The sequence below is a fragment of the Haliaeetus albicilla genome, chromosome 11, assembly GCF_947461875.1.
Source record: "Haliaeetus albicilla chromosome 11, bHalAlb1.1, whole genome shotgun sequence".
NCBI lineage: Eukaryota > Metazoa > Chordata > Aves > Accipitriformes > Accipitridae > Haliaeetus > Haliaeetus albicilla.
Window position 1 is genome coordinate 41,273,028 of NC_091493.1, and position 16,490 is coordinate 41,289,517.

Below are 16,490 nucleotides of genomic sequence, written 5' to 3' on the forward strand. Positions count from 1 at the left end.
GACACCCGCGCCGGGCGGCAGCTGTGCCCCTGCCCCGGGCGGGGGGGGGGGGGGCGCGGGAGGCCGCCTGCCCGTTGTCGCGGAGACGCGGGCCCGGCCGAGCGGCGCCTCCCACCGCCCGCGGCCCGGTCCGCGGAGCCGACGGCGGCTTCCTGCAGGCGGAGGGGGGCCGGTGCCGCGCCTGCGTGCGGCGCGGGGCGCCGCGGAAAAGCCGCAGGCAGCGCGGCGGCCGCGTCCCGGGGCGAGGGCCCGCCGCCGTTCCCGCCTCCCCTCTGGAGACCCGAGGCGCGGGCGAGGGTCACCGGAGCGGCGTGTGTCGGGCAGGCAGAGCCCTCTGGGGCCTGGAGGTAACAGGGAGAGCGGCTGAGCACCTCGCTAGGACCCTAGCGCGGGCTAAAATCGGTAGAAGGACTGCAACCGAGAATGGAATTTTTTTTTTTTTTTTCCCCTTGCGTTGGTTGGTTTGTAGGGTGGATAGAGCTGCACGCCGGCCCTGGGGTCGCGAGGGCCAGGGAGGCCCTCCCGGGAGCCGGTCGAGGAGCCGTAGGTTTGCTGGGCGCTGGAGAACCGGGCGGCCGTCGTCCCCGTCAGGCTGCCAGCGGCTCTGAGCTGAACTCTGGGGAAAAGGAGGGCAGGGAAGGCCGCAGCACCTGGGGAGGCCCGTGCTCCAGCGCGGGCGAAGCAGCCGAGGCCCTTACAGCACCCGCGTCCTTCCCGATGAGCTGGGAAGGCTCCCCAAAACCTCGCTACGCCCCGTACCCCGACGAGGGACCGCGGTCAGTCACGAGTGCCCGTATTGGAGCTAGTAGAACGGGGGGATGGAGGTGGTGATGAGGGGAGTCCGAGAGGGCAGGACTGTGTGCTGTCAGAAGGGAGGTTATTTGACGCGCATAGGCGTGTCGGTGTTTCTGCCAAGCCTACGCATGATGTGATGTGGGGAAAACGTAGCCGCAAGGGCCAGTCGGTGATTTTTCCTCTTTACTATGCGTTCAAATACATATTATGATAAATTGTATCGCTATTATAAGTGTGTATGTCTATAAAGAACACTCTGACTGTTTTGTGTCATACAAAGAGTACATAGTGCTGGGGATAACCTGCAAATTAATAACATAAAAAAAGAAACTTGCATCATGTATGCTCTTTCCAAAATACGTTATTGTTTTTCTCAGCTCCTGACTTGCCTTCGGCTGATCAGTTTGAAATACTGAGACGGTATTCCAGGCTTGCTGACAAATGGATGACAGCTATTTTAAAGAGTTTAATGGCAGCGGTGATGATTTTGGAGCCAAACATCTCAAAAAGAGAAATTTGTCCAGTTCTAATTCATCAAAAGAGATCAGGAAGGCTGTTGAACAGTGTCTGTCATCATCTTCAAGTACTCTTGATGTCAGCAGAAAAAATGTTAAGCATCTTACTAAGGAAATATATAGACTGCCCAGCATAAAGGTGAGTAACTTGTTATGAGTAGTTCTGATACCTTTGGCTTGAGTACAGCACAGAGCAGTTCAGGGCTCATTGCTTTATCAGATGAGTGGAAAAGCTACAGATTCTTAGTTATGATCTTTAATCTCTGGTTTTGGGTTTGTTTGGTTTTTTTTTCCTTTAAGAAAAAGTCTTTAAATAAATCGCTTCCATGTGTAATTTACAGAGTTGTGTATCCTTTAATCCCCTTTAATAGTGTTCTTTCCATAAAAGCATAGAGCAGTTTACGGTTTTCACAGTCAACATTTTGCATGCCAAGGAACGGCCACTTTCTTTCTGGATTTAAAACATTTTTATGTTTTTCTCTGGCAGTACTTTCATCTGGAAGGAAATGTCATATCAACAATTCCTGAGGATTTATTTCAAAAGCTGCCACATCTTGTTTGGCTGGATCTCCGGTATAACAAGATTAAAGCTCTCCCCCCTGGAATCGGTTACCACAGGTAAGATCATTGGTCATACAGCTAATTTAATAACAATTGTATTTGTCTTCTGTTTGTCTTTACTGTAATTTCATTGTAACAGCCAGACTTTTATATGCTTTTATTTGGCGTTGACCTCAGTGCAGGAGAGTGGTAAATAAGCTTAATTTTTTTACTAAAACTCAGATGAACTGAAAAGTCCAATTAATATTACATAGTGAATTTCTAAACTCTTTTATCTTGAGAAATGTAAGACCTGTTAGTCTTTGCATGAAAGTTTTGCAACACTTTCATTTTATGAACTGTAGGTGACTATTTTTACAGCGTGGTAGGGGAGGTAAAAACAGGCACCCACAGTTACAAACCTCATGTCGCTCCAAAGTGACGATCAAGGACAGTTTAGTCAAAGAATGTTACCCATTAATCTGGTTTTGATGGTTCTCTGACATGGTATTAACTGTTGGAAGGATTAATTGGCTGTCACTGATTCAGACGGAGTGTGCGAGGAAGAAAGTCCACCATGTTGCTGTGACCCTGAAAAGTGCACTTGCTTCTACATTGCCATGATCACCAAAACTAACTTCTCGCCGGTGTTTTTTTTATTGTCCTTGGACAATTCTTTGCTTCTCACTCCAGAAGTGGAAGACCACAAATCACAATATATGGTAATTAACAGGAACAAAGAAATTCTTTTGTTACTGGAAGGAAAAAAAAAAAAAAGACCAACATGGGACAGTTTGCTTGTTGTGGTTCTAAAAGAAACCTTTCTGTGAAGAGTGAGTAAGGAAGAAAAGGAGGCAACACTTGAATAATATATGCTACAGAAATTAAAAAAATAAATAAATAAATCATGGCATCTTGTGATTTGAAACAAGGTGCTTAAAGGTATTTTAACATCACTTGTTTGTGAATCATTATATATTCAACTTGTGATTAGAAAAATACAGTAAAGGTTATGCCTCTAAAAATAGCTCAAAAATGTCAAGTTTAATGATGTTTTAAAATCCTTTAAATACAGCTTTCATGAATTATTTTTAAATTGGACAGGACTTACAGTATTTTAACATGGCTTGTGAATTTGTACGAGTGGTTGAAATCCGTTGAGATTAAGATGTTCTCTGTGTTGTGTACATCTTCCTTGAAAATAATGTCAGTCATTGGTCCCTACATGTATTATGCTTTATCGTGTTTGTATTTTTCCACTGACTTCAAACAGCAGCTTAGCTTTTAGAAAATGCCCGTCAGAAATATTCACTGAATATTACTTAGTTTCATTTTATCCTTATTACATGTTGAAGCATAAGCTGTAGTTTAAGATGTTCTCTGGGTATCCTTTTCTAGAAGTAGCCGGAAGTGTAGTTTCCATTAAAAGCAGAGACTCATTGAAACATTGTGCTAGTTTGGGGCCTGATTGATTGACCATTCCAGTTGTTCGTGAATCTTTTCACTGATTTTAATAGATACTCTGATTAGAGTTTCTCAGGTCAAACAAAAACATTGCCTCAGTTGTGGAAATGGCATCTAGCCTGACGTGCAGGGAGGGAAGGTACCACTCTAACACTTCTCTCTAGAAATCTCTGTGAGATCTGGATGTGCAGCTGGGCAGGGATCAGCTGAGGGCATGTTCCACATCATCAGTGCCGCAGACGTTGCATTCAGGTAAGAGCTGGCAAGAATGAGCATTTGCTGTGCTGCAGGGCCTCAGCTCTCCGTGCGCAGGGCCATAAATGCTGAGGGGTTCTGAGGCAGTGGGATCACCCTAGCATACTGTGGCACCTCCAACTGCAGCGGAATTCAGGTTTTGGAGTCTAGAATCTCCTGTGGCTTTCACTTAGTTCTTTGCTTTAAATGCAGTTGCATATTGCACTTCAAAAATGAGAACATTGAGACAGTGCTTTCATTTTTTGACTGAATTGGAATGTATTAAAATATTGCCACAAATGTTAATCTGGTGTTGAACAGCTGCCAAAATGTTTGTTTTGTTTTTCTTTTCTTTACTAGAGGTAAAGAAATATTATGACAGAAACTACCAAGCTTTCTTCTTGTTTGTTTTGTTGAATTTTAACAGTAAACAAGTCAAATTGCAACACTAGTAAATAAAACCAGAACCTTGTCAATAGAATATCATTTGATCTGATATGTTGCTGGATATTAAAAGCTATTTAAAAGAATGCTATCAAAATGGCAAAATGAAGCAGTCAAAAACTAGGAAATGGGTGAAGTATGGTTTCTGTATAGTCTCCATTTCACAGCTGCCTGGGGGTCAGCAGCTGCGTGCTACAAGGGGAAAAAGAGACACCCTCCCTGCATTTGGTCAAAGTGTCCCTGTATCCTAAACATGCAGTACCCCAGAGGTCCCATCAGAGCCGCTCCAAACAGCAGTGTATACAGCACGTCTGGGCATTTTACTTTCTAAGCGATACCAATTGTTTTCTGAGCGTGGGCATACTGACACTTTTCCAGAAGCATAGACTTTTCTGATTAAAAAAATATTATCTTATGTGTGACATAAATGCCATATATGTCGTATATGATCCATGCCAAGCTTCTAGGCTGCTTCCAAGAATAGGAACACTAGAGCTTTTAAAAAAAGAAGTTGACAAAATTAAATACAAATAGGGCATCTTTTTTTCTAATCTCATTATCAAGAATGGCTGAGCAGTTTTAGCTCAAATTTAGCCTGAGGAACGCACTCGACAACCCAAACAGTTGAAGCTCAGCAAAATTATAAACAACTGAAAAGGATGTGTTTATAATTGGTACAGTCAGTATCAGACTTAAAAGCAATAAGCAGGCTTTGCAGAGAAAGATCAAATACTAAATACTGAAGTAGTATATAATAAATGGGCATAAATGCAAAGTTCAGATTGTCATACCAGAAAGCTTTGGGGCGTGTTATTCTCCAGCACTGATGTTAGCAATGGAGAAGTGTGGATTTGCCTTGTGGAGTCCTTTCTGTAGTAGGAAACAAGAGAAGGAAAAAAAACTAAGGATGAAAAATATTCTTGTGTTTCTATTTAATTAAATGAACTTTGCTCTTACAGTTGCTTCTGTTTTATTGAAAAGGCAATTGAAAACTCTGCTTTTAGAAGGGAATCCTATAAAACAGCTACCCGCAGAGCTTGGTAAGTATTCACTTCTTTTTTGAATATATCATAGACACTTTTTGGCTCTTAGTGTTTAATTCTGTGGTTAGACTTCAAAATACTTTGATATTTTTCTAAAGAATGGTTTTAATTTACCACAAACATGTGCTGTGAGAGGGGGAAAAGTTACTAATGTTATTTATAATGATTGCCTTCATTGAGAGGGGAAAATTTTATTAAAATGTCTCTAGTGTTCTGGTCAGAAGTACTCAATACTGTTTCTCTGAGTAAGGCTGAAGTAAAAAACATGTCTTGGATCTCAGACATCTCGGACGTCTGCATAGTAAGACATAAATAACTAAATCTGATCACAGTTGAGAACTTCTATAGCAGTTTCTTACACTTAAGGATGTCTTTACAGTTTGTAACTTTATTTTACTGACTCTTTTTGTATTAGCAGTTATTGCTTGGGAATAACAAGTATTTCTAAATTAAATGTCTGTAAGGAAAAGAGAGCAGGTTGCCTGGATTCCTGGGATGGTCTAGTCAGGACTCCTTGGGCTTTTGGAGTCCTCACAGCATAAGCTTTGGGGCGGGGGTTATCCCTATTTGATGTTGTCTGAGCTGGTAGCCCAAGCTAAAGGTGTTAGTTGTTCCATTCCTGCTTCACATGAGGCAGCCTGTTCCTGGAATAACTCTGCTCTTTCTACCCTGAGCTGAGCAGTGACTGAATAAAAAAAAAAATAAAAATACCATTTCCTGATTTAAACATCCTTGTGTCTCTCAAACTAGAATGGGCCACTGGTGTGCTGGCCTTTCTGCAGTAAAACTTGTTTCATATGATGCTGTTTTCTGGACAGATCCTAGATCAGGACTGTCTCTTCTACTGCAGTACTTCAGTCATTACAGGCTTCCCAGATTGGTATTGAGATGAGGGAATTCCTACCATATGTGACATTTATCCATTTCTCCTGGCTCTGTTGATGATAGGTACCTAAAAAAAGGAAGCCAGCATTCCTGCTGGGTTGGAGGTTTTGTTGAGGCCACAGCAATTGGTAAAGAGTGCTGCAGGCTTTTCAGGGCAGGTTTTGTGCAGTGATGACAGATGGCTGGAGATATTTGTAGAGGCCGGCTGCAGCCAGGCTTCCCAAAGTCACGTATACGCTCATTAGCAAGTGGTGCAGTGACACCCTGACTGAGTAGGGGTGGCCCAAGCCAGGCTGGTCCACTCTGCCAGCTCTGCTAGCAGGACTTTCAGTATCATTTGCCTTAATCACTTGCACACATCCACTTCAGTATCTTTAAGTTGCAAGGATAAGGCTGGCAGGATTGTTGTGCTGGGGTGATGCTGTCCTACCACATGCCTGACTTTGGATGATCTGTTCCCTTGACAGAGCCTGTACGTCCATGGCATTGCCACCTCGTAGTCATATATACCACAATTGCCACTGCGTAATACATACAGATATATGTGTGTGTGCATGTATGTATACACACGTGATTTGCAGAACAATGCCTCCCTCTGCCCCACAGTAGCTGAGCTGCTTCAGACTTGACTCCTTATGTAGTGGACAATGTGAGACCTGGACCAGCACAGCGGTTTGAACATTAACTAGGTGATGGTACTCATAATGCAAGGATTGCCTTAATCCAGGTTACTAAAGGCTTCTTATTTTGTGGTGGAGCTGCGTGTGTCAGGACTTCAGGACCCTTGCAGGTCCCAGGCAGTCTGCATCGCAGGCTTCTCCGGTCTTGGGGACCTGAGGAGATTACCAAGCAGTCCACCTGGTAAGCTGGGAGACAACCTGGGAATTGTGCTGTGACATTGTGGGGGGTTGTCAAAATCTAGTGTATTTTTACAAAACACTCATGTTTTGACAAGACAGCTTTTTCTGACAAAGTCATGTTTCGTGAGCTAATTCCCAGCCCGCTCTTCCTCCCACCCTTCCCTGTTGCTCTCCTGTCTGTACACTTGCCATCGTATCCATCTATGTCAAGAAAGAAAGTAGGAGCTAATGCTGACAGCATCAGTTACTGTCCTGCAGTGGCCATTCTGTGATTCTTTGTATTCTTGTTTCATAGTAAGTAGAATACTAGTTTTATGATGCTGGTATTGTCAATACCAAACATAAAGTTTGTAATGTAAACTGAGATGAGTTTGGAGGATGATCTGTGATAACTGTATCTCAGCCGTTAGTCTTCATTTTCTTGGGTGTGTTTTTCACCTAGATGTGGAATGAATTTGCAATGTTTGCCTTCATTGAAAATTTTTTTTGTTTAGTTTTGGGGGTTTTTTTGTTTGGTCGGTTGGTTGGGGTTTTTTTGTTAAAAGCTACTTGTTCAGTGAATGAAAAATCTTTGGGAGGGGAGCAGAAGTCTGAATGGTAACAAAACAGTTTTGTTATTCACCTGTGGCTGTTCCTAGAGCATTTATACTGGTTCACCTGATTTGTGTAGAACTATCATGTGTTCTGAATTTAATTATCGAAGGTGAAAAACTCATTGCCAGCCAACATGTTTCAAAAAACTATCTCGAACTCCAGTGTACTGTGTGCTAGTTGGGCAGTGTTGTGGGGAACTTGGGATATGTGCCTTCTGTTTCCAGGACTGCCAGTGGCTTGCTGGATAAGTCAGGAGAGTTACCTGGCTTTGGGTAAGTCACCAGACTGCCCATGCCTCAGTTTGCTGTAAAATGGCGATGACGATACTGTTACAAAGCTCTTCAAGCCTACTGAAGAAAGCATTGCGTAGGAGGTAGATAACTTTATTGCTGCATCTACCTAAGTGTTCCTTAGAATTATTTAGGAGCAATTCTAAAGCATGAAGAATCTCAGTAGGTGATGCAGTTTAAAACTTGAGTAAATGATTTTGAAAAGGATGCTGAAAGATAGAGTACCAACTTGCCATCCTCCCAGGCATACAAGTGAAGTCAGCGCAACCTGCCCCATCATGAAGCATGAGCTGTAGCTGCATGTCCTGTGTAACTCCCCCACTGCCTTCAGATCATGTTCAAACCTGAGTGGTTTTCAGCAAGATAAAAAAGAGATTTCATTTTTCCAATATTGAAGTAATTTGTGTGATTCATTTTGATCATTTCTGTTTAAAAATAGATTCAATTTCTTCATACTAAACTATTTTAAATCTAATTGTATTCCCAAATAATGCTTTAAAAGGTGCATTTTCAACGCTGTTTCTTCTTGTTAATAATGTAGCTCTTCCTTTCTGCGTTTATATTTTATGATTATTTGAAGTAATTTTCTAATTTGTGAATCATGACTGTATGAAAAGGCATTCTGGTAATTGTAGCTCACTGAGCAAACTTTTGTTTTTAAGTTGTTAGCATACAGTCAATTTGCTAAACTTCTGAACCTCAGCGTTCCTTATCATCAATGCCATATTGACAGCAAGTAATACGATTGTTTAGAGCATTGGGAATGCTTGCTCGTTTGACAGTGATACAGTCCTATGTGAGCTCTATGGATATATTTCTTCACAAAACCAACAGCAATAATTGCACAACAGCGTATTCAGTCTCTGTGCAGTAAACATGGATTTTCAATTTTATGCACTTATGTGACTCTAATATAATTACGTATACAGCACTGCTGGTCTGTTGTGTTTTTCGTTTGTAGTCAAGTAATTCTTCCTTTGTGCTTGGTGGTTTTGGGGGTTTTTGGGGTGGTTTGGGGTTTTTTTGGGGGGGGGGCAGTTTGTCTGCCTGGAGTATTTCCATTGACCTATGGTACCCCATAATTCCTCTTTTCTGACCTCTCCTCAGAACTCTTGTCCTTTCACGAGGCGTAGGCAGTCTGATTCTGCATTGTTCACTCAAACTTAACTTACACTAAAACAACATATCTGTTTTGCAGTCAGCATGTGGTACACATGCAGTGCAGTTCAGTTTTCATCTAAATGTTTCCCCAGGGATCTTAACAAATAACTTTTTCAGTCCCATTCCTATTCAATTTCTCTACATCACCTCAGTTGCAATTTCAGTGCAATTTCAGGATAATGATTCAGACAGTTCTGGTTTTCGTTGGTTCTCCATTTGAGTTCAATTTCAAAATAATAATTCCAATTAAAATTTGAGAATTCTAGTTCTAGCTATGGTCTGGGGGGTGGGGTGGGGAAATAAGTTTTAAACGGTTTTGAGATTTGAGCTGAGTGTTCCTTAAGTCTCAAGTAAGTAACTTTGTTGGTGTTGGGATGGCAAAGCTCCATTTTGCTTATGCTACTGGTAAGTTACCAGTCGGCTCTTACCCTTTGCTTATTAAAAAAAACAGATAAGCAATGAAAAATCGGAAGGTAGTTGGAAAGAAATACATTTTAAGTGCATTTGTCTGCCATTTCAGTGAAATTGGAAAAAAATCTGTATTCCATGGGGGTAATAGGATGTCACAGTAAATTCTCTGTGTAGCTGTGGTATAATTTTACATGTTGCAGGTTGCACATACTGTCTCCTTGATGTGAAGAATCCATTTGCCCTGGGGTCTCGAGTCTCTTTTCCAAGAGAACGTGCCTGGAAGGATCCAGCAGTTGTCCCCATCGTGATGCTTGGTAAACTCCTTTGCACTCCCCAGCTTCCCAGAGAACCCCAGTACCTACTTCAGCTGCTCATTGCCTTCAGTTGCTTTCATGCTGGTTTTTATTTTTTCTTTTTAAGTGTACTTTGTCAATGTTGCTGTAGTTGACATTTCTAGAGAAGTAATGTCAAATGGATTTGTTAATCACCTTGTAAAATTTGTTTTGTAACATTCCTTTCAGCTTTAATTACCGGTAATTTAAAATCAAATAGCTGTGCTATTAGTAATGTATTTGTCATTTCTGCAAGTAAGGTTTTACAAAAACATTTTAAAAGAGCAAATACACTATTTCATACTGTAATGAGTAAAGCAGATAGGCACAGTCAGAATTTTAAGCAGTCAACCTGTAGAAAATGAGGCAGATTAGACTGTACAGTCAAGCAATGAATGGAGGTTTAAAGTCTGACTCCAGTAATACAGTATGAAAAATATATTCCAATTCACTAGATCAAGATTGTCAACATGGCTTTCAGTGCTGCACTTCCTAAATATGTTATTATAAACCATAAATCAGTCTAAAATATATGTCAGGACAAAGTATGATATTACCTTTCTTTTAGAGACTTGGTACATTTATCTTATGAAAGATTTAAGATTTCAACTGTTGTGCTTTTGTTTGAATCAAAACTGACTGAAAGTATTATTTAATTTTGCAAATCTAGTTAGGAAGGGAAAATTGCTAATTTCATTTTACTTCTCTGAAACATAATTTATAAATAATCACCATAAATCTGATTTCTGAAATTGATTGTGCATATTCTGCACTTTGTTCCCATTTCACCAGACAGTAAGCAGAACATGACAGATGACTTCCACCCTGCTAGTCATCTTCTCTTTACGTGTGTAACCTGTGCGGCATATACTTTTGCTTACGAGATAAGTAGGAGGCAGTGGCAGGCCTGTGAAATGCATGAACTCATTAGCCCTTGGGAGGCTGAAGATTTATGTCCCTCTCTTGTTTGTCGTAAAGAGATGGTGGCCCTTTGTTTCCCTGGGCAAGAATAGCTAACAGTGAGGCTGGGAGCGAGAAGCAATATAGACCTAATGATTTTAGAAGTAGAAAATCAGAGTGATCAACTAGAAAGAAAAGAAGGAAAACTTGAATTAAAATCTTTATTTTCTTTCCTTTCATATGAAAAAATTAATGTAGGGTAAAAAACTGATTTATCAACACCACAAATTCCATTTGTTCATGAGTAAAAGCACAAGAACAGCAGCTGGGGGGGTGTACTGGTTAGCTAAGCTGTTGTGAGAAAGTTCATTTTGTCTAGACTAATCTTGAATGGGGTGAACAATTTGCTTAGAGAGAGAAATTAAATAGTTAAAATTTAAAAAATCAAATTAAAAAAAATATTGCAATGCTATTAAGCAACAGGAGAATATAAGGGCAAAAAAAAAGGAAAAAAGAAAAAGCATGCAAACAATCACAACATGTCTGTTTTATACAAATTCATGTGAAATGCCTCAGAAACCACAATATAAAATGTCTGAAGTCATCAAGGGGCAGGGTACCTGCCAGCTGCATGCTACATCTCTGGCTCAGTTCAGGGAGATGTTCCCATGCTGGGAAAAGGCAGAAGTGCCTGACAGAAAAGGTGATAGTTTTGAGTTTCAGTTAAAAGTATATGAAGTGATAAAACACGTTTGTTTTGTTCTTTATACATCTGGTGCAAACTCTGGAACTGGGTTTCAACTCTGACTTATTTTTTCACAGAAGCCTCAGTCTGAAGGTGGCCTTAGTTAAGCACAGCAAATCAACAACTTTAATGTTCTGAGGAGTGACTTTCAAGGAGAAAGCAAACATTTCAATGTAATTCACTCTAGTCTGTCCAGAATAGCCTGATATTTGAAGAGAGAAATAAAGCCCATCAGGAATTCAGTCATAGTCTTGGGTGTTACAGTATTAGTAATACTATGCATATATAAAAGTTATCTGTAGCTCTAAAACCAAAAACCTAAAAATCACTAGACTTGCCTAAATAAATAATTTAAGGTAGTATATAGTATCTGCATATGTAATAATGGTAATTATCATAGAAATCATAAACGCAATAAATACCAGTCATTCACTTTGACTCAACTGCCATATATATCTAAAAACTTGCCCATCTTTCAAAACGTTGAAAGGTCAGGCCCCGTGATCTTTCACGGCCGCTTCCAGCCAGGGCTGTTCTATGATTCTGTGTTTGCAAATTATATTGTTTTCACAGGAGACTTAACTTCGTTGACAGCCTTGAATCTGAGACACTGTCCCCTTGAATTTCCACCTAAAGATATCATACAAAAGGGATTAAAATCCATCCTGTGCTTTCTTCAGGATTCTGGTAATGGAAAACTACTCTGTATGGAGCCAGCCGTTTTAGGTATGTTGGGGATATATTTGTATGCATTTACTATAATTTGTTTTGAAAAAAGTGTGAAGCAAGGGATGCTTTCTTTATGGGTTCTTTCACTAATGGGTGTCATCGAGCTTTGCATCTGAAAGGGATATTGCTGGCTAGGATAAATGAGGAAAAAGAAATGCTTCAATGCTGTGACAAAAAAATCAAACTGTGACTCTTAACTCCCTAAGTGGAGAAAAGGAGGCTGTATAAGAGGAAGTCTGGATTATGTGTGATGTGGTTAGAAAAACAGATGACAAAGTTTTCAGCAGAGGCTGTTCTTTAGAATTAGCAGAGAAGCATGAACGGAATGTTGGGCCATTTCATTAAGATGAAAAGTGGCTAGTGTGCATGCCAGGCACTTCTTAAGAATAGTAGAGAGGATAAGTATACAGGTAGATGACATTTTATAGGGGATATAGAGGAAATTGAGGTATTAGGGAAATGAAAGAGGACGCTTAATTAATAGAAAACTGGGGAAAAAATGGAAATATAGTACCTGGCTTAGAGAAAAAAGGTGGAGGCGATAAAATTACAGATGGGTCAGTGTAGCTCCTATTTCAGGACATGATCTGGTTCAGATACTTGGACTGCTGCAAATACTGAGGAGATGACTGACAGCCTCCCACAGATGTCAAACCCAAGAAGTCATGCTAATCGAATTGCCTCCAGTGATGCCATCAGAGGCCTGGTGGGTAAAGGAGAAATAGTTGATGCTTCTACATCGGGGCACAGAGGGCCATTGCAGGCGCTGGAGGCTGCTGAAGGCGCAGACAGTGGTCTCCTCTTAGTGTGCGTAGTGCCAATCTGTGTCCTCCTGTAGTCTCCAGGTAGGAGGGCTGCAGTGATGAGGCACAGCTGGTCAGGCAGCTGTAGGCGGATTGTAGAACCAGCTTTCTGCTTACTCTGTGTTGCCAGTCTGCTCAGCCTTTGGTTAAAGGAAAATGAAAATGTGTGCAGAGGAAGTTCCTGCTGTCTGCCTGTGTGTCATAAGGAAGGTAGGGACGTAATTATCAAATTTGTATACAATATGAAGCACAAACCTACTTCTTGAAAATTTAGTGCACTATAAATACACCATAACTAATCTTTACAAGCTGCTTGATATTGTTCATCCACATACCAGAAGCCTGATAGTATTTTCTGTGTTTTCATATTGTGTTTGAGCTCACATTCTTCAAAGATAAGCACAATTTGCTCTGTATCGCACTTTCTATTTTTTCCACAGAATTGCAGTTATAAATTTACATTAGGAGGGTAAAATTAAGAAGTTGTCAGCAGAGAAGAAAAGATGCAACATAATTTGCATTATTTATGGTCTGATAGATTCTAGAAGTCATTAATAATAGAAATAGTGGGCATATTCCCACAGAAGACCTCTTCTCATACTTAAGCTTTTCTGTAATGAAGGCTAATTGCTGTGGATACCATTAGCATCAGACTGGAATTAGGGGTATTAAAATGTGGTGTAATTAAAGGGAACGCAGTAAATTCAGGGTATGAATCAGCCACTTAAAATGCTAAGCAATATGGTGAAATATAAAAATATCAGCTCAAAATACCATAATACTGAAAGTGAAGTCAAAATACTGATGTAAAGATAATGACTATATTTTTTTATTAATCTCAATTCCAAGTATGGTGTCATTAAAGGGAACCATGCGCATTTCCAGAACTTCACATGATTGTGTTTTAAGACCTTGTCTCAAAACAAGAATTATAAACAAATTATATCGCAGTAGCATTGCTTAATTACCACTATTTACCTTCAATTGTCACCACATTTTAGCATGACTTGAGTGCAAGCAGTGCATTTTTCTATATAGCCCAGTTTTATCTGCATTACTGTGCTTAATGTTTCTGTAACTTTTTCCGTATCAGTGGACATGTGTTTTAGCATACATAATATGTAAAAATCTGTTTACTTAACATTTTAAGTCATCATGATCTCAAGTGATGTTATAGACTAAGATACCATCTGTATTATTCTCCTAGCTTGGCTTTTATACTTGCAAGAGAACTTCTTTCTATGTAATCTGCAGACAGATTCACATGACGTATTAGAGAAGTTAAGTAGCTCAGTGGGTTGGTAAGTTAAACTGTTTTCTCAGAAGACCTAAATCAAGGCTTGTTTCAGACCACAAATTCTGTTAGTTTCACACTGATTTTGGTACCCCCTCAAGCAAGGGTCATGCTAGATGAGAACTATTGTAGGTCAAGAATGAAGTTAACTAGAAGTACTCAGAAGCAAGCCCAGCACCTAGCTGCACCGGGTCTTCCTGATACCTGCTTCAAGCCACATCATATCAGAATTAGTGTAAATTCATCATCTGGAAAAATTTACAGAGTCTTCCAGGAAGGAAACCAGTGGTATATTAAAATAGACCTTTTAAGATGAAAGATTGTTCTTTTAAATATATCTTACTGTTTTAGAAGTCCAGTCCTAGTTTAATTTTTAATGTAGTCATAATGATAGAGCTAGAACCCCAAAGTTCTGCATTTCACAGAATTGCCTATGCTACAGGAATTGGAACAGGCCATTGCTAAACATTCTGAAAAAGAATCAAGAGATGTCCTCTTCCTAGGAAGGTAATTAGTGGCCTGTGGAAGGAGGTGAGCTTCATAAAGTGTTTTGGGTTTGGGGTTGCCTTTTTTTTTGTTAAATACCAGCATTTTAATATAGGAACATAGACTAGTCATTTAACTTATTTTTTGCTGTACCTTCTGCAGAATCTGTCATGCTTACTGGTGCATTATGATACGTTTGTTTAGAAAGAGTACTACAATGAAAGGGAAAAAAACCTTAGTTTCATTTGTGCTTAATGTAGTGGAGGCTAATATTTGTTTTTCTGGACATAGGCCTAATGCCAAGTGTAGGTGTTTACTTGGTATTTCCATCAACAGCAGAATAACGTTTAGAAACAAAATAGGAAAACACTTGGGAGTGGGAATAAAATGCCAAACATTGACCATTAATTTTCAGTGAGAATAATGTGGCTTTTGGATATTCAAAATTATGCCTTTTATGGCTTTTCAAAGTGTTTTAGTAACAAATCCTTATCACGGCTGAAGTACATTGGAATGCTTCAGTCTGATTAAACTAAGCTTCCTCTAGCATTCAAGTGGAGTTTTAGTAAGCAAATCATGCAAAACTTCAGCAAAACTTCTGTGGAGTATACATTCTTACTGTACTTACTGATATGAATTCTCCCCTTTACAGTTCGGAAATTAATTTATCTTTGAGCATTTTAAATTGTTACCTAAAGTAAAAAATTCAGTATAGTAACAAAAGCATGTCTTTTTTTTTAAATGTTAGACTAAAGCAGTAAAACCCCTGAACAGAAGAAAGTATTCATCTTGGGGACATCTGGCTAAGTGTATTTATGTACTGTACTCCTAATACTGGTATAGTGTTGGGAGCTCAGTCATGAGCTGAAAGAGGCTTTCTTGATTTTGTTTTTAAAGATGTGCTGTCTATGAAAACAGGCTGTCCACTCTTTATCTTTTTATCTATCTGTGTGAGGTGAACTAGTAGTATTTTTCAGAGATTACTTTCTATACTCAGCAGTAACAATTTAGAATTAATTACAGCTGATCACTCTTCAAGTTAGTATGCAAAGTGAGAGTTTTATTTGGAAATTAGCAGAGTAGTGCCTGACAGTAGTGTGGTGTTTGTATTGTAAAGTGAACTATTGCAGCTGTTTTTCCAAGTTCTTTATGCATTTGTTATACGCTTCCTTTCAAAATAAACATGTAATATACTTGAAACACTCCAGTTATTTTGGTTTTTAACTCCCCTTCAGTGGTACACAATCTTGAAAATTTTGAGGATTTGGTTAGTATTCTTCAAAATAGCAAATCAAAAGCATTTTTTTCTGCTGATTTTTGTCTGCATAAGAATGTGGGATTGCATTCTGTTCTGCTTGATTCAAACACAATAGATTAGAATGACAAAGCAGTTATAAGTTATGCTCTAGAACAGTGTTGTAACTTAATATGTTGTCATGTTTAATGTTAGTTTAGATAGTGGTATATTTAAAGAAAAATAATCCTGTGGAGTTTAATATTTAGAATCTGTGGGCATGCACATGAAGTTTGGGAACCTTCTGTAATATGCAAGAGTTTTTGCTCCCTCCCACGTGGCCCATCTGTTCATGTTGGATGAGAGCAGTGTGTAAGAAGTAGTATATACATACTTCATGCAGAGGATAACAGAATGTGCCTTGGAATAATGCTTTTTCTCTAAAATGTGAGAAGAAGAGGGAGATAAAATCCAGTGTGTTTCTTCTTTACGATTCAAGGAAACTCCTGAGTCTATAGTTTGTCCAGAACCAAACCTTTGTGTATCTTAAGATCTCTCAACACTGCAAAGGTGACCTGCGATACATTTTGCTGTTGTGGTTATTGTTTGGGTGGCAGAAGGTCTAGGGTATGGACTTGCCCAGAAAGGTGGATGAATTCTGTGGCGGTCAGCTATTGCTGAGCTTGGCACTTCTGGGGTACCCTGAGAACTTATAGGTAACTGTAGTTTGT

The 16,490-nt window shown here is 39.7% G+C and overlaps 1 protein-coding gene across 1 annotated transcript in view; it reads left to right on the forward strand.

Moving 5' to 3' along the window:
* Positions 1–235: 235 nt before the first annotated feature.
* Positions 236–16,490, forward strand: part of LRRC27 (leucine rich repeat containing 27) — a 32,987-nt gene continuing 16,732 nt past the window's right edge. Inside the window, exons 1-5 of the mRNA XM_069797308.1 lie at positions 236–347; positions 1,173–1,449; positions 1,798–1,928; positions 4,974–5,032; positions 11,787–11,939. Of these exons, the coding sequence (XP_069653409.1) occupies positions 1,237–1,449; positions 1,798–1,928; positions 4,974–5,032; positions 11,787–11,939 (556 nt within the window). The 5' untranslated portion in view covers positions 236–347; positions 1,173–1,236. The remainder of the gene's footprint in view (positions 348–1,172; positions 1,450–1,797; positions 1,929–4,973; positions 5,033–11,786; positions 11,940–16,490) is intronic.